This window comes from Trachypithecus francoisi, unplaced genomic scaffold, assembly GCF_009764315.1.
Source record: "Trachypithecus francoisi isolate TF-2019V2 unplaced genomic scaffold, Tfra_2.0 Lachesis_group11, whole genome shotgun sequence".
Classification (NCBI taxonomy): Eukaryota; Metazoa; Chordata; class Mammalia; order Primates; family Cercopithecidae; genus Trachypithecus; species Trachypithecus francoisi.
In genome coordinates, this window is record NW_022681456.1 from 2,742,418 (window position 1) to 2,757,159 (window position 14,742).

Consider the following 14,742-nt stretch of genomic DNA (forward strand, 5'->3'; position numbering starts at 1 on the left):
CCTCCTGTGCAAGGCTGGAGGAGGAGATGTGGGGCTGGGAGCCAGACCATGTGTCCCCACCCCCACCCTGCAGGTCTTGGGGAGGAGATGTGGGGCTGGTAGCCAGACCGTGTGTCCGTACCCCCACCCAGAACCCAGTCTTGTCTCTCCTGCTGTGTTGAGCCCATTTCCACCTGAGGCGGCAGCACAGCCCTGGTCAGGGCCCTCAGCCCTGCTGGGTCAGCCTGTGGGGTCTCACCAGGACCCTACACCATCCTCCTGTGAGTGTTCCTCTGGGCTGGGGGCCAGGCCAGGGAAACTGAGGTGGGGCACGCACCCTGAGAGGTCAGTGCTGAGCAGCTCAGGTGTGTCTTGGAGGACAGAGAGGATGACGGTGACACTGGGCAGGGAGCCACCTTCTCCTGAGTGGGCCTGCCCTGGCAGCGCCTCAGCACGTCTTGAAAAACTGGAAATCTTCTGTGAAATTTCCTAATTCTTTCAACATTGGCCACTAATAAAAATACTAAACATGAATTTGTGGCCTTTGTGTAAAGGAAACCCTGCAGAATATGTGAACTCACCATGGCTCTGATTGGCTGACAGGCAGGAGCCCAGGCCTCGGGCTTGCGAGGTGGTACTTCTGGGGAGGCCGTGGGCAGGACGGGGTAGCAGCTGCCCTGTGGGATGCGGCTCCACTCCTGCTCCAGGTCCCCAAGAAGGCTGTGAAGGCAGGGCAGCCCAGGAAGCCTGGGGCCGGAGAGGAAGCAGATCCTTCCAAGTCCTGTGTTTCAGACAAATGTGAATTGGTCAAAGTATTAAAAAAAACTGGGCAGAGGGGACCAATGGAGGGAATGAGGTGTCATCTCTGTATCCAAATATTACCCCAAAGGTTAAAAAGAGGCTAGACGTGGTGGCTCATGCCTGTAATCCCAGTAGTCTGGGAGGCCGAGGCGGGCGGATCACCTGAGCTCAGGAGTTTGAGATCAGCCTGACCAACATAGTGAAACCCTATCTCTACTAAAAATACAAAAATTAGCCAGGCATGGTGGTGGACGCCTGTAGTCCCAGCTACTTGGGAGGCTGAGGCAGGAGAATCGCTTGAACCTGGGAGTCAGAGGTTTCAGTGAGCTATAATCGTGCCACTGCACTCTAGCCTGGGTGACAGAGTGAGACTCTGTCTCAAAAAAAAAGAAAAAAAAAAAAGATTCTGGTGGGTCTGGGGCAGCGAGAGGGTGGCAGAGCTGGGCCCAGAGCACTGTGGGGGGGGCACCTGGCCAGGCTCTGAGGGGCGGAAGGTTTGGCAAGTGCAGGTGGGGCTGAGTGTGGCTGAAGGTGGCCCTGCCTCACCCGTGTGCCTCCTTTCTCTTTCCAAGTTAGAGAAAAGGAGCGTCTTCCTAGAGAGAAGCAGCGCAGGGCAGTATGCTGCCTCGGATGAGGAGGACGCCTACGACTCCCCAGACTTCAAGAGGAGGGGCGCCTCAGTGGACGACTTCCTGAAAGGCTCTGAACTCGGCAAGCAGGTGAGTGCGCGCCAGACCCCACACCGTCCTCTTGGTCAGCATGGGCTCGGAGCAGGCCCCGTGGAGATCAAGAGACGTGGGCACTTTTCCCCGCTACCCTTGGGTCCCTGAGAGAGATGGAGATGCCCAGCTGGGGTCCCAAGTCATCCTAGATTTCTTAAGCTTAGGTTTAATGATGCCTGTCACATACCCTCATTGGGGATAATTGAAAAGTCAAAGTACAGGGCTTCCACCTGCCCCCAGTGCACCATCCTGGTATTTGGTCATGGGGGTGGTTTTGCAGGTCCTGGTAGGGTTAGGCTCAGTTCAGGCAGAACATGCCATTCGCTCATTCACCTCCGTTAATCGGGCAGATGTTTGTTGGACATCTGTGTGCTAGGGAGGCATCATGGGAAACAAAAATAACACGGCCAGTGTTCGTCCTTCAGAACAGCAAAACATCAGAGCTGGGCTCACGAGGAAGACATTCAGCCAGTTTGGGGTTTCTGTCTAATTTCCGATCATGCATATTCTAATGGAAATGCCCTCGGATGCTGTAAAGAACCAAACTTGGACAACAGGAGCAATGGAAATAACCGAGGGCCTGGGGAATGCTCAATCTTGGGAGCTCAAAGACGCTGCAGATATCAGATCACACAGTATCCTCTGTACCCACTCCCACAGCAAAACAGCCCCGTACCCATAGAGGGGGACTGGCATGTCTCAGACCTGGGTTTATGTCCCAGCTGGTTACAGACCACAAGTGGGCAAGTCCCCTGACTCCTCCAGCCATGATGGTCTTCATCTAGAAGATCCAAATCACTCAGAAACGGAATGTCCAGCTAATCACGGCTAAGACAACAAAGACGTTTAATTACCCCACATCACAGGAAGTCTGCAGTAGAGGCTGTGAGGTGGATTTGGCTCTCAGTGTGTCAGGGGTCTGGGTTCTGTCTCTTCCATTCTCTTGGCCTTTTTCTCATGGTTACAAAGTGGCTGCCATAGCTCCAATAATTGCACCCTCCTATGAGAGAACCCCAAGAAGGAAAAAAGGGATGAATGGAAGCCAGACTTCCTTCTAGTCAGACTTTCCATGATATCTTGCTGAGCAGACTGAGGTCACATGGCCACTACCCAGGCAGGAACTGGATTCCAATGAATGGCTTATCAGTGATGTGTCATCCAAAAGCCCACCAGCGTGGCTCAGTGGTAGAAAGGAGAGCTTTATTGGTGACATCAGTTTGCAGACCAGGAAGAGAGAGGCTCTGGTGCGTGCTGAGGGTGCTGTCTCTGAAGAGGGAAGGGCAGGGTGGTTTTTATGCCTCACAGGGTCCACATTACACAGAACCATATGCATTCAGGTTGGGGAAAAGCTGTCCGTCCGTCTGAGAGGAGTCACACACACATGCAGTGAGTAGATGTATCTGTAGCATCCTCCGTGCACACTGCACTGGGGCGGGGTTTTAGTGTTAGAATGAGGTGGAATTGGCTCTTCCCACCAAAAGGTGAACCCCAGGACTCAATGCCTAAGCTAAAATGGGCCGAAGCCTCTTTAAGCTGAAACTGGCTTCATGTCTACAGTCGCTTGTCAGAAAAGTGTGTGTGTAAGGCCGGTCCTCTGCCCAGTTGGAGTTGCGTGGTCTGGGTTGTAAATGAGAGTTAGGAGGAGTCCCATAGCTCCTGTTGTTGGGGGGTTTAGCCAGAGTGTGGGTTTTCTTGCAGCACAGGAATTTAGAGAGCAGCCATGCCAGCCAGGCCTTGAGCCCTCGGTCCCAGGCATCTTTCATTTCCCTAACCTTAGGGGCCATCTCAGTAGAGAAAGGTATCTGTTTTGGTCGCTTGGGTCACAGATGATTCATCCTCTTGGTGCTGGGCCCTGGGTGAGTTCTGGAGATAGGATTTCTGCTGACTGTTGTACTGGTCTGCTGGGGCTGCCATCACAGAATACCACAGATCAGGTGGCTCAAACAACACAAGTCTGCTTCTCACAGTGCTGGGGGCTGGAAGTCCAGGACCGAGGCACCAGCAGGGCTGGTTTCCCCTGAGGCCTCCCTGAGGCCTGTAGATGGCGCCTTCTCCCTGAGTCCTCACGCAGCCTTTTCTCTGTACATCCCTGGTATCTTGTCCTCTTTTTGTAAGGAAAACAGTCCTATTGGATTAGGGCCTACCATCATGATGTCATATAATCTTAATCACCTTTTTAAAGAGCCTATCTCCAAATAAAATCACATTGGTGGTTAAGGTTTCAACTTCTGAATAGGGAGGGGTGGGGAAATACAACTTAGTCCATAGCAAATGTGGAGCCAGCAACACCTGCCACAATAGCACCTGCCTCATAGTTTATGAGGCTTTCCGTGTGTTGCATGACATGCAAAATGCAACTGGCATGTAGTAAGTTCTCAGTAAATGTGAGCGCTTATTTTGCATATACAGGGAAACTGAGGCCCACAGAATTGAGAATTTTTGTCCATGATTATGCAGACGGTCTTCTAACTGGCCTGCAGAAGACCTGTTTCCATGCCTTTCCCAATGTGCCCTGTTTTCTACCTACCCAGGAGTGAATCATTACCTTCCCTGCAATCTGCTCAGGTTTTGAACCCAGACGAAAGGCTGGAGCAGTTGTTCTCTGGGTGTGGGACCCACATCCCCACTAGTTTTTGAGATCAGCATTCAGCGCCGTCTTATGGCAGCCACAGCCCCAGGTGGTCACAGAGCCCTTGACATGTGGTCACCTGGGGCTGAGTGTAACTGAGGCCCTGAATTTTTACTTCTATAAAACTAGTTACAGATTAGTTTACGTTCTAATTAGTTTACATGTAAACAGCCACACGTGGCTGGTGGCCACCACTGCTGATGCCCAGCTCTGGATGACCACACCTGCTGCAAGAGATGACTTTTCTAGAGAAGAGTAGAAATACAGCAGCAGAAACACAGGTGTGTACTTTCAAGGGCCTTCCAGTCCTTCTGATGAGACTGCAGAGGAAGTCTGTCTGGCTAAGCACGCTATTAATGTTGTCGTGCTTGTTTCCTTTTTTAACAGAGCAAACAGGTCTGTTTCTATTAAAATTTAAAAAGCATTAATATTTAGCAGCATTGTTTTATGCTGTATTCATTTAGATGACAAGTGATACTTGTTTTCCATTTACAGTTGAGATATTTTCTGTAAAAGTAACATTAAATATTGATTCAGTTCAAAGAATACATTCATTAATCATACAGATGACATCTGGCTAGGTGACGCATTATGATGGTGGCAGGGAGTGACTGAAGTTGAGCTGGTGCACAGACCACTGGCTTTTCAACCCAGGAAGCATTCCCTGACCACCTTCTTCCCCACGCTGCCCGCCCTGTCACACGTACCCTTACCCCTGGCATTATCCCATCTGCTCCAAGACACTGACGTTCTAGCAGGCGGAAGCCTCCACTTTTAGTTGACTATAGTATCTCTAGCATTTCACACATAGTAGGTGCCCAATGAATGTTTGTTGAATGAATGAATGAAAGAAGTGAGGCTGAGGGTAGCTGAGACATTTGCTCTGAAAAAATCACCTCCATTCTCCCAATATTACAAATGCATTTCCATTCAGTCCACAGTGAGAAATGCTCACTATACCAATAAATAATACCTTTATCTATTTTTAAAAGTGTTTCATTGACAAAGACTACCTGTGTTCTAGGTGTATGTCTTGATGACTGGATGTGGGTACCCTCTGTGTAAAGACTGTCACGCACGGCTGAGTGTGGTGGCTCAAGCCTGCGTTCCCAGTACTTTGGGAGGCCAAGGCGGGTGGATCACTTGAGGTCAGGAGTTTGAGATCAGCCTGGCCAACATGGTGAAACCCGTCTCCACTAAAAATATAAAAATTGGCTGGGCGTGGTGGCAGGTGCCTGTAATCCCAGCTACTCAGGAGGCTGAGGCACGAGAATTGCTTGAACCTGGGAGGTGGAGGTTGCAGTGAGCTGAGATCATGACACCGCACTCCGGTCTGGGCAACAGGGTGAGACTTGGTCTCAAAAAAAAAAAAGTCTGTCCCAGTCAGGTGAATTAATACATCTGTCATTGCCGGTGCTGAACACTAGGCCCCCAGAACCTGCTCTGCATGTAACTGAAAGTCTGTACCCTTATTACATCTAAGGAAAGAGGCTTTTAAGAGGAAATTGTGACTTTTAGTTTGGCAAGAGAAAAGGTGGTTTGCCAAGTGACAAGACTGAAGTTTGCTATAGTGATGATCAAAATCCTGTCTTGTGGAGGCTTTACCTCAGCTTCTCTATAAGTGAAATTTATAGCCACAGGCCTGCTGGATGCGGGGCTCAGCACCTCCCCTATCCCCAGGGAGGACCATCTGCCTGCTGGCATTCTCCACTGAGGACTGGAGGTAAAGCCGCGTGTCCCCCTAGGAGAAGGCACCGCCAGGTGGAGTTTCTAAGGCCATGTTCTCTGTCAGCAGAGGCAAGGGCAGACCTGGACCCTGGTCTCAGCCCTGGCGTTTACTTGCTGAGTGCCTTCGGCCAGTCACTAGACATCTCACTGAAATGCTGGCGACCTTTGCTTAGAACACTATTCCAAGAATGGAGAGACGGCTGACCTCAAGCATCTGGTGAATGCCAGACGCCTCCTTCCGTCTCAGGAGTTGACCCCTAGCTTGCTGCTGGGGTTGAACAAAGTGAGACTGTTCTGTGGTGCAGGAGTCCCTCGCCAGGGGCCTTGGGAGGGCCTCGTTAGACACAGCCTCACCTTTTTCATCCATTTAAACCCAGTTCGCTTTCATGCCCTCCACTTGGAGCCTGGTTGGAAGCGTTAGGCCTGGTGCAGCTGAGAGGCTGGGGTTACAGACTGCCCTGAGCCCTTCCCATCCTCCCTCCCGCGGGCTCGGGGCCAGAAACCTTCCATCTGCAGCGCCATGCAGCCTCCCTCAGCAGGCCAGGAACTGACCGTGATGCCAACGCATACACATCTTCATCTAGGTTAGTCATTGAAGCCAGATTTTTAAAAGATAAATACATCATAAAATGCTATTGAATACTTTTGTCTTGCCACACCCTTGCAAAATAAACTGTTCCCAATCGACACCATGTAGCAAAAACACAGTACCTTTATGGATGTATTGCATTCATAAATCTGAGCGCATGACAGCGTGTAGTTCGAGTTGTCGAAGGTTTGCTTTGAATACTGTTACCACAAGACAGGGTGCTTTCTCTGTGAGTGCAAACCTGGCGGCTGCTGCTGGCACCATCACTGGGAGAGTCCACCCGGGCTGTCGCCGTCTCCAAGCTGGCATGTTACCAGGTAGCCTCTTCATTTAAAGACACTTTTTTTGTTAAAGCCTTTACGCTGTCCGCAGCCTCCACCCAGTGCCCTTATTATCTGCACAATCTTCATCTCGTGCTGAGGCCGAGCTGGGCTTGGAGTAAGCACATGGTCTGTGCGGCGGCTCCACCTCCTGCCAGGCCAGGCTGTCTGCCAATGTCTGCGCGTGTGTGTTAAACAACGTGGCATGTTTTAAAAACCAAAGTGCCTTTTTATGGTGCATATACACCCCACCTTACCACTATCCCCCTGCCCCTCTGACACAATGCTGGATCCGGTGTACACCTGGTGTGCACTGATCCTCACTGTCACCAGAGTTTGGAGCCTTTGTCCAGCCAATAAGTTGGAGAAGCTGAGGGTGCCCAGAAATGGACATTCTGCCCACGTATCTTGTAAGCCCCAGTGGGTTTTCTGTCTTGTCCAGAGCTCAGGTGTTTCTGTACCTGTTGGAGCTGAGAGACCTGCGCTGATCCTGTCTCTGCCACTTCAGCAGAGAGGGTGGGTATATCCTCTCTCCAGCCTCACTTTCCAGAACGAGTAACATACCCTGTGCCCATCTCTAGGCCTGTGAACCCCGAGAGTCAGCAAAGCAGGGAAAGGGTTGGCAAGCTCAGTCTGGCCTCCTGTAGGATGCGGAAGGAGCCATCCACTCAGTAGCCCCTTTGCTTGGCCCCCAGCCGCACTGTTGCCATGGAGACGAGTACCACACGGAGAGCAGCCGGGGGTCTGACCTCTCAGACATCATGGAGGAGGACGAGGAGGAGCTGTATTCTGAAATGCAGCTGGAAGATGGGGGAAGGAGGCGTCCCAGTGGCACATCCCACAATGCCCTCAAGGTGAGCGGCTGGGGAAGGGGGACCCTGCACTCCGTCCCCAGAGTAGCTCCATCCGCGTCCCTTTGCTGGGGCTGGTGAGGCAGGCTCCAGAGGGGCCTTGCCTTACAACCAGTAGCCCTCGGATTTGGATTCGCTTCTTTCTCACTATTGAATCTGCATTCGGGAATTACCTACACTCCCGTCTTGCTCTTGGCCAAAAGGTCTGGGTAAGGGAGTTTAGAGGAATCCATTTGACACCCTCCAGGGGGTACTCAGCTCTGTGCCAGGAACAGGAGTGGGGGGAATAGAACAAAGAAGACCCGCCTCCGCAGCCTTAAGTCTCACCTCGAGAGAATCGGCAGCCGAGAGAGCGTGAATCAGCCTCTAAATCTAAAGCAGAGGTCGGGACGGTGTGGTCAGCAGGGAGCTCCTTAAAGGAGGGCACTATGGTGGCCCTGCCTGGCGGTGGGCAGGAGTCAAGCACAGTGAGGTTGGAGGAGATGGGTGTGGAGGGAGGGCTGTCCCGCATCTGATGACACCGGCCTCGCAGATAGGCTGGAGGCTCCACGCACCTACTCAGACCACCTCCCGCTAGACCCTCTCCCTTCTGCTCTGGCAGAGGCCATCAGCAAGGGGTCGACGGGAGATTACCTGCAGGGATATTGAGCTTGAGGCACTCTAGAGCCAAGGAGGGTGGGTTTCCCATCCACGTGGCTTCCCCTTGGTCCTGGCCTTGGGGAGACGTTGGCCACTGCTGCTGCAGTCACTGGCCGGTGTCTGACTCCTGCTTTCATGTGCTCTGCAGGGCAGTGTGGGATGACCAGCTCTATGCACCAGGCCCTGTGCTAGGCCGAGGGGTGCCCTCTGCAGGTCCCAGCCTAATGGGGAGACAGACAAAGAGGGAGCCATTGGTAGGAGCTTTGTGGGTTTTCCAAATGAAAAAGGCCTTGGAGAGGAAAATTCCCCGGGACGAAGCCTCCCAGCACTGCTTTCTCCAGGAACACAGGGTGTGCATTTTGAATGGTGGACAGAAGGCTCATCCAAATCTGGCCTGCCGACTCGGTGCCTACTTGCATAGACAAGACTGACTTATGTTCTCCTGGCAAAGGCCCCTGGCAGGGCCTTGGGGATGTCCTGTCACCAAAGAACATGCCAGATCCCTATGCAAACTCTGCATGGTGCAGCACGTGCTATCCCCGGCAGCTCCTCCGTCCCCGCTCCCAGGTGACACCACGGAGCAGGTTCACACTGGCCTTTGCAGAGTGGTCCAGTCTGACCCCAGGACCCCTCTGTGTACCCCAGAGCCAGGAGCTCCAAAAAAGTGCCCATGAGTCGGGCCGGGTGAGGCGGGCAGCTGGTCTTCCCATACCCCTGATGCCTTTCCTTTTGATGGAGGAAGAGCCTGGGATGGGGCTTCATGGGAATTGTTTAGCAGAGAAATAACGTCACCTTCTCTCCTCAGAAGGTGGCCCAGGGTCAAGCAAGTTCATCATAAAGTTCCTGGGCTGAGCCCCACCCCCATAGGCACAGCTCCACCCTCCACCTCTTAGCAACGGGGATCACCAGGGCTGGGGCTTGGCCAGGATGGTAGCAGCCTCCCTCTCCCATTCACAGAGTGTTGTCAGTTTTTAGAAATCATGTAGGAGGCTGGGCTCGGTGGCTCACGCCTGTAATCCCAGCACTTTGGGAGGCCGAGGTGCGCAGATCATGAGGTCAAGAGATCGAGAACATCCTGGTCAACACAGTGAAACCCCATCTCTACTAAAAATACAAAAATTAGCTGGGCGTGGTGGTGTGGACCTGTAATCCCAGCTACTCAAGAGGCTGAGGCAGGAGAATCACTTGAACCCGGGAGGCAGAGGTTGCAGTGAGCCGAGATTGCGCCATTGCGCTCCAGGCTGGGCAATAGAGCGAGACTCCATCTCGAAAAAAAAAAAAAAGAAATTGTGTAGGCAGGTCTGGATTTCTGGATTCTCTTTAGAAATTACAAGATGTGGTACAGAGATCTGGCCACTCGGCATGCACGTTCCCACGTGGCAGTGAGGAGCTGTGGCAGAGCTGGGTCCCTGATGGGCACCGCAGGTGTTCGGCCCCCACTGGCCTGGTTCACTCATCCCGCCTGCCTTGGAAAGTGTCCGGGCTTGCCATGCCTTTACTCTAAAGATGGTTTGTTTTTGATGTCCTTATTCGCTCCAATATTAGCTCATGTGCCCCCGAATCTGCAGAAAGTGAAGGGAGAGAGCTGTCAGCGGCAGAGTGTGCGCCCCGATGCCTCCTCACCTGGCTTATGGCCAAGTCCCAGGCCCATGGCAGACCCCGTGTTAGGCAAATCCCACATGGTCCCTGAGACCAAGGGGCCCACAGCCAGAGGGGGGACAGACAAGTTGCCCTGTTCTGTGCTCATGTGGCTTATCTCTACTGAGCATCCCCAGGGCTGATGGCCGGGACCCAGGGGCACGCTTTACCTGGGTGGTCAGCCAAGCCCCCTCGAAGGAGACACCAGTCAGGAGTCCTTCATGCTCTTCGGGTAGAGGGTGAGTTGAGGGCTGTTCCTAGCAGAGAGTGGTGACATGCAGACGGGCAGTATAAGAGCCATGGACACTGGTTAAGCAGCTCCTGGTGCAGCCAGCCCCGTGCCACCCGCTAGAGACCATGATGGCTCAGGTACGGCTCTCAGGGACCCCAGAATGCAGGATGCAGAGGAGACAGGCAGACTCCAGTCCTCTGCTGATACAGACTCTGCACGACGGTGTGCAGGCACTGTTGGTGGGGCCGGGGATGGCGTGGTTTCACGCAGCTTGTATCTTAGCCGGGAGAAGGGTGACACACTGGCCTAATTAGAAAGTCCCGCAGAGGGTGCCGAGCACTGGAAGGGAAGCGGGCCCAGTGGATGGACAGGGGCAGGTCAGGCTCCCCGTCTGGTGAACTGTCTCCAGTCACGGTCAGCCTCCAGTGGCAGCTGCCCTCAGGGTTTCTGAGGACGTAGCCCCCGGGCAGTCTCCCCTGGCACCGTGGCCACACCCACCCTCCAGAGCAGCGGTCCCGCGGGCACTGTGGGGCCTGATGTGCTGCCAGAATCTGACCTGCCCTCTCCTTGGCTGGATGCATGGTGCTGGCTCCTGCCCGGCCTGCTGGCTCTGCCTGTGCTCTGCCTCGGCCTGCATCCCGCACCAGCCCCGTAACCCATTCTGTTTTCATTCCAGAGCCCTCCACGGCATGCCCCCGGCCCGAGTAGACGCATGCTTCCCACTCCTCACTGCCTCCAGGACTAATTCTGTCTGTATTTTCTTTCCTCCCCCGGCCCCCACTTCATGCTGACCACACACTGTCTTTCCCGCGCCTGTTCTTGGCACGCCACCCCCGTAAGGACTGCACTGAGCATAGGACCTCTGAAGGCACTTTCTGGGAGCCCGAGTTTCCCCACCAGCCCCACAGGAAGAGACTTTTCAGTATCCCCGAAGTAGCGGAAGAGGACGGAGAGTGCTGTGGGCTGCTGCACAAACAGGGTGCAGGGCCGTCCCCCAGGGCCAGGACGGGGCTGGCCAGAGAGCCCAGGCCCGGCCGGCCCTGCAGGGGTGATGAGGCCCCTCGGGGCTCCTGGTTCTCGGTGAAGCACAGGAGCTCGGGGGCCGTCCCCCACGTGGACGACTTCCTTCTGGAAGACAGGGGCTGTCGGTTCAGTCGCTCGGCCACCCGGAGCCCGGACAGCGGCCTGGACTGTGGGAGTGAAGAGGAGGAGTCACGGTTTGGCTTTGGAAACACCGTGGCCACGTGCAGCCCAGGCCCTGGCCACTGTCCCTGCAGGAGGGGCCTGAGGCCGCTGCTGGCCCGGCGGCGGACGCTGACCCGGCAGAGCAGCGTCGAGGAGGACTTTGGGGAGCAGGTGGGCCCTGGTGGCATCCTCAGGAACGACGACCCCCAGCCCAGCCCGGAGAGGCCGCTCCCCAGGAAGCACGGCTGGGGCGAGCCCACCGAGCACCAAGATTTTCGGGGTGTCTGGAAGAAAAGCATAACCATGCCCAACAGTAGGGCAGCTGCCCCCCACGCAAAGCCACCTCCCAGAGTCGCACAAGGCCCCCTGGTGTGTGACCTGCACTTCCTTCTCACAGCCACTTACCAAACCAATCTGTTCCATTCTCATTGGTTTCCTGTTGGTTCTGGTGTCCATCCCTGGGGACTCTCTTGCTGGCTGTCTTCATTTTCCCTGCATTTTTGCTTTCTCAAGTCCCATTTGCTTCCCAACCTTTTGACCATGCTGAAGATTTCTTTACCTTGCTTAGAGGAATGATTTCCACCCCCCAGAATCAGTAATGAGTATGGCTGCTTGAATTAAAGGACAACTGAATCTAAATTTTAATTAAGGGTTAGCTGAAGTGTGATTATCTGAAAGTCTGGCAACATGTTTGTGTGCACAGGGATCCTTAGGGATTTATTTATGACTGCTAGTATTGTCGAGGGTTTTTTTTCCTTGTTATTTTGGAGTTTTTTTCATTGCTTTTTGACCTTCATCCATAACCAAAAAAAAAAAAAAGAACAATGATTGAAGAAATCTATTTTTTTTTTTTTTGCATATTGTTTCTAAAGTTTTTGTTTTTTTCCCATTTGTTTTCCGTGCCCACAGTTTCCAGAATGCATTTTCCATGATCAGCCTTCTCCCTGCCGGCCCTGCCGTCTGGGCTTGTTGTTGGTTTTGAGCGTAGGGATTCATTGAAGGCTTCATTCATCTCTATATTGTGTCCTCTTTTCAGAACATTTGCTCCTGTCATGCTGACCTTTTCATTGAAAACACAGGTGAGCCATCCATATGGCGCCAGGCCTTGGGTCTGAGGCCATGTGCTTGCGATGGGCCCACCCAGGAGAGGTGCGAGATCCGTACCTCGGCGACTCAGCTGCCCACCGCAGCCCGCGGCCTCCCCGGCCCCACCGCAGGCTCTGCAGCAGGCATGCCTCATCCCCAGACTCCCTGCCTGCCGTTCACACCTGTGTTCCTGAGAACTTCCTCACTCCATTTACTTACTAGCAAGAAGAAGGTGTTGCTGTGATTGTCTTTAGTCAATCCTAACCCTGATCTAAAGGTGAATTTAGAGGTGAACTTAGCCAGAAAGGCGACCTGTCTGAGTCCTGGAATGTTACCAGCATCTTCAGATTAGGAGTAGAATGTTGAGTTTTGAAGCTGATAAAATGCAGAAACTTCCGTCTTTGAGTTGTGTGTGAGAAACCTCACACACTTCTATCCAAGCAGGACAGGTGGAACTGCAGTGTCTTCCCCACTTTTGTGACAGCTGAGGGGGGGGCATGTGGAGACTAGGAGGGGCTCAAGTATTCCAGGGAGCCAAGGTGGGTGAGATGTATTCAAGCCATTGTCTCTTTGGTCCAAAACTTTTTCTTCAGCACCAGCAGCAGCAACCAAAAGAGACCCCCTACAAGGAATTTTTTTGCCCTCACCCCACCATGCACCCAGCAGCGGCTCCGAGTAGAGTGTGGGGTGCTGGTGCGTGGCTTTGTTCTCTCCCAGGCCATTCAGCTAACCTTTCAGTTAAAAGCTAAGTTTAGTTGCCTTTAGAGATTCTGCTTCTCAACCCACTTGATTTGGCTAACTGAATTCTTCGGCGCCCAATGCTGGCGAGACTTATGACTTTGTTGTTGTTTTGTCTTCAGATTTTAGGGAACCCAGCCTCTGCAGGACGGGTGGATCACATGGGCCGGAGGTTTCCCCGCGGCAGTGCTGGTCCTCAGAGGTCCCGGCCCGTGACAGTCCCATCCATCGGTTAGTGGCTCCATCATTGCTGTTCTGTCTTTCAGCTGCGGAGCATGTGGCTGCTTACTCCATCTAAGCATGAGCACAATTTTAGGAGTAGCGTTTTCAGCTAAGCACAGAACACTCTGTTATTTATGGCAAAAAAGGAGGCAGGAACAGCACAAGATAAATGAAAGCTATTTGTAAGTATTCTTGAAATATCAAATTGGCCTTCTACATCCATGTTCTCCCCGCTGATTTGTTCCTGGAGAGTTTCACAGGGTAAGCACTGAAGGGACCACTTGTGTTGCCTCCCTCGTCCTGGCGCGGGCTCCCTGGGACACTCAGGGTCAGAGCCTGTGGCAGGTGCAGAAGCTGGATGTCAGCGTGCCTCGGGGGTCTGTGAGCCCCGCCAGAGGGAATGCTGTCTGTCTGCAGAAGACACACTGGCAGCAGAGCTAAGTGCTGGGGACACCGTGCAGCTGTGTGCGCCCCTGAAGTGTGCGCTCCCCACATCCATCTGGGCACCTCCCCTGCTCATGAGTCATCCTCGGGCATTCTGTTTCCATTCTCTTCCTGACATTTTGGAATTCAGCCAGCCATGCTGAAAGCTATCGTTTTGGCCATCCTAATCAATCCGTGGAGGGGATACTTCTATTATTGGAATCAATCATAGCAAGGAGAATTCCAAAAAGTATTATGCATAAGATAATGGAAGCTGGTCATCAGCACAGAGGAACCAGGCTTCTATGAAAACACACACACACACACACACACACACACAAATGCAAGGAGAACTCTTGATACCACAGAAATAGATGAGGAGAAACCGTCTTGGTTTGGCATGACAGGGCTCAAGGAGGATAACTTCTGGATAGTCTAGGCCCCTGAAAATCCACCTGGAATCTCACTGAAATAGCTGAAGTTTAAAAGGCAACTGGTCTTCTTTTCCGTCAACTCAAAATGAAGACAGGCTTCATGAAGCAAATAGATTTTTTAAATTGTGTCCTGCCAGACTTTTTTTTTTTTTTTTTTTGAGACGGAGTCTCGCTCTGTCACCCAGGCTGGAGTGCTGTGGCGGGATCCCAGCTCACTGCAAGCTCCGCCTCCCGGGTTTACGCCATTCTCCTGTCTCAGCCTCCCGGGTAGCTGGGACTACAGACGCCCGCCACCTCGCCCGGCTAGTTTTTTGTAGTTTTTAGTAGAGACGGGGTTTCACCGTGTTGGCCAGGATGGTCTCGATCTCCTGACCTCGTGATCCGCCCGTCTCGGCCTCCCAAAGTGCTGGGATTACAGGCTTGAGCCACTGTGCCCGGCCCAGACTTTTTCTTCCTTGTACAATTCAAACAGTAAGACAAAAAAATTTCCTTTTCCATCTTTACAGTTTTTAGGTTGTTTTTATCT

At 53.0% G+C, this 14,742-nt stretch overlaps 1 protein-coding gene across 5 annotated transcripts in view; it reads left to right on the forward strand.

Annotated features, from left to right (window-relative positions):
- RIMBP2 (RIMS binding protein 2) overlaps nt 1–14,742 on the forward strand; it is a 332,648-nt gene that overhangs the window by 293,271 nt on the left and 24,635 nt on the right. For 3 of the 5 annotated variants that reach the window (XM_033220104.1, XM_033220103.1, XM_033220102.1), the window contains exons 14-16: nt 1,353–1,499; nt 7,464–7,622; nt 13,260–13,368. In XM_033220104.1, the coding sequence (XP_033075995.1) occupies nt 1,353–1,499; nt 7,464–7,622; nt 13,260–13,368 (415 nt within the window). Of the gene's footprint in view, nt 1–1,352; nt 1,500–7,463; nt 7,623–10,968; nt 11,683–13,259; nt 13,369–14,742 lie in introns of all 5 variants that reach the window. The other 2 variants (XM_033220100.1, XM_033220101.1) reach the window with 1 other exon arrangement.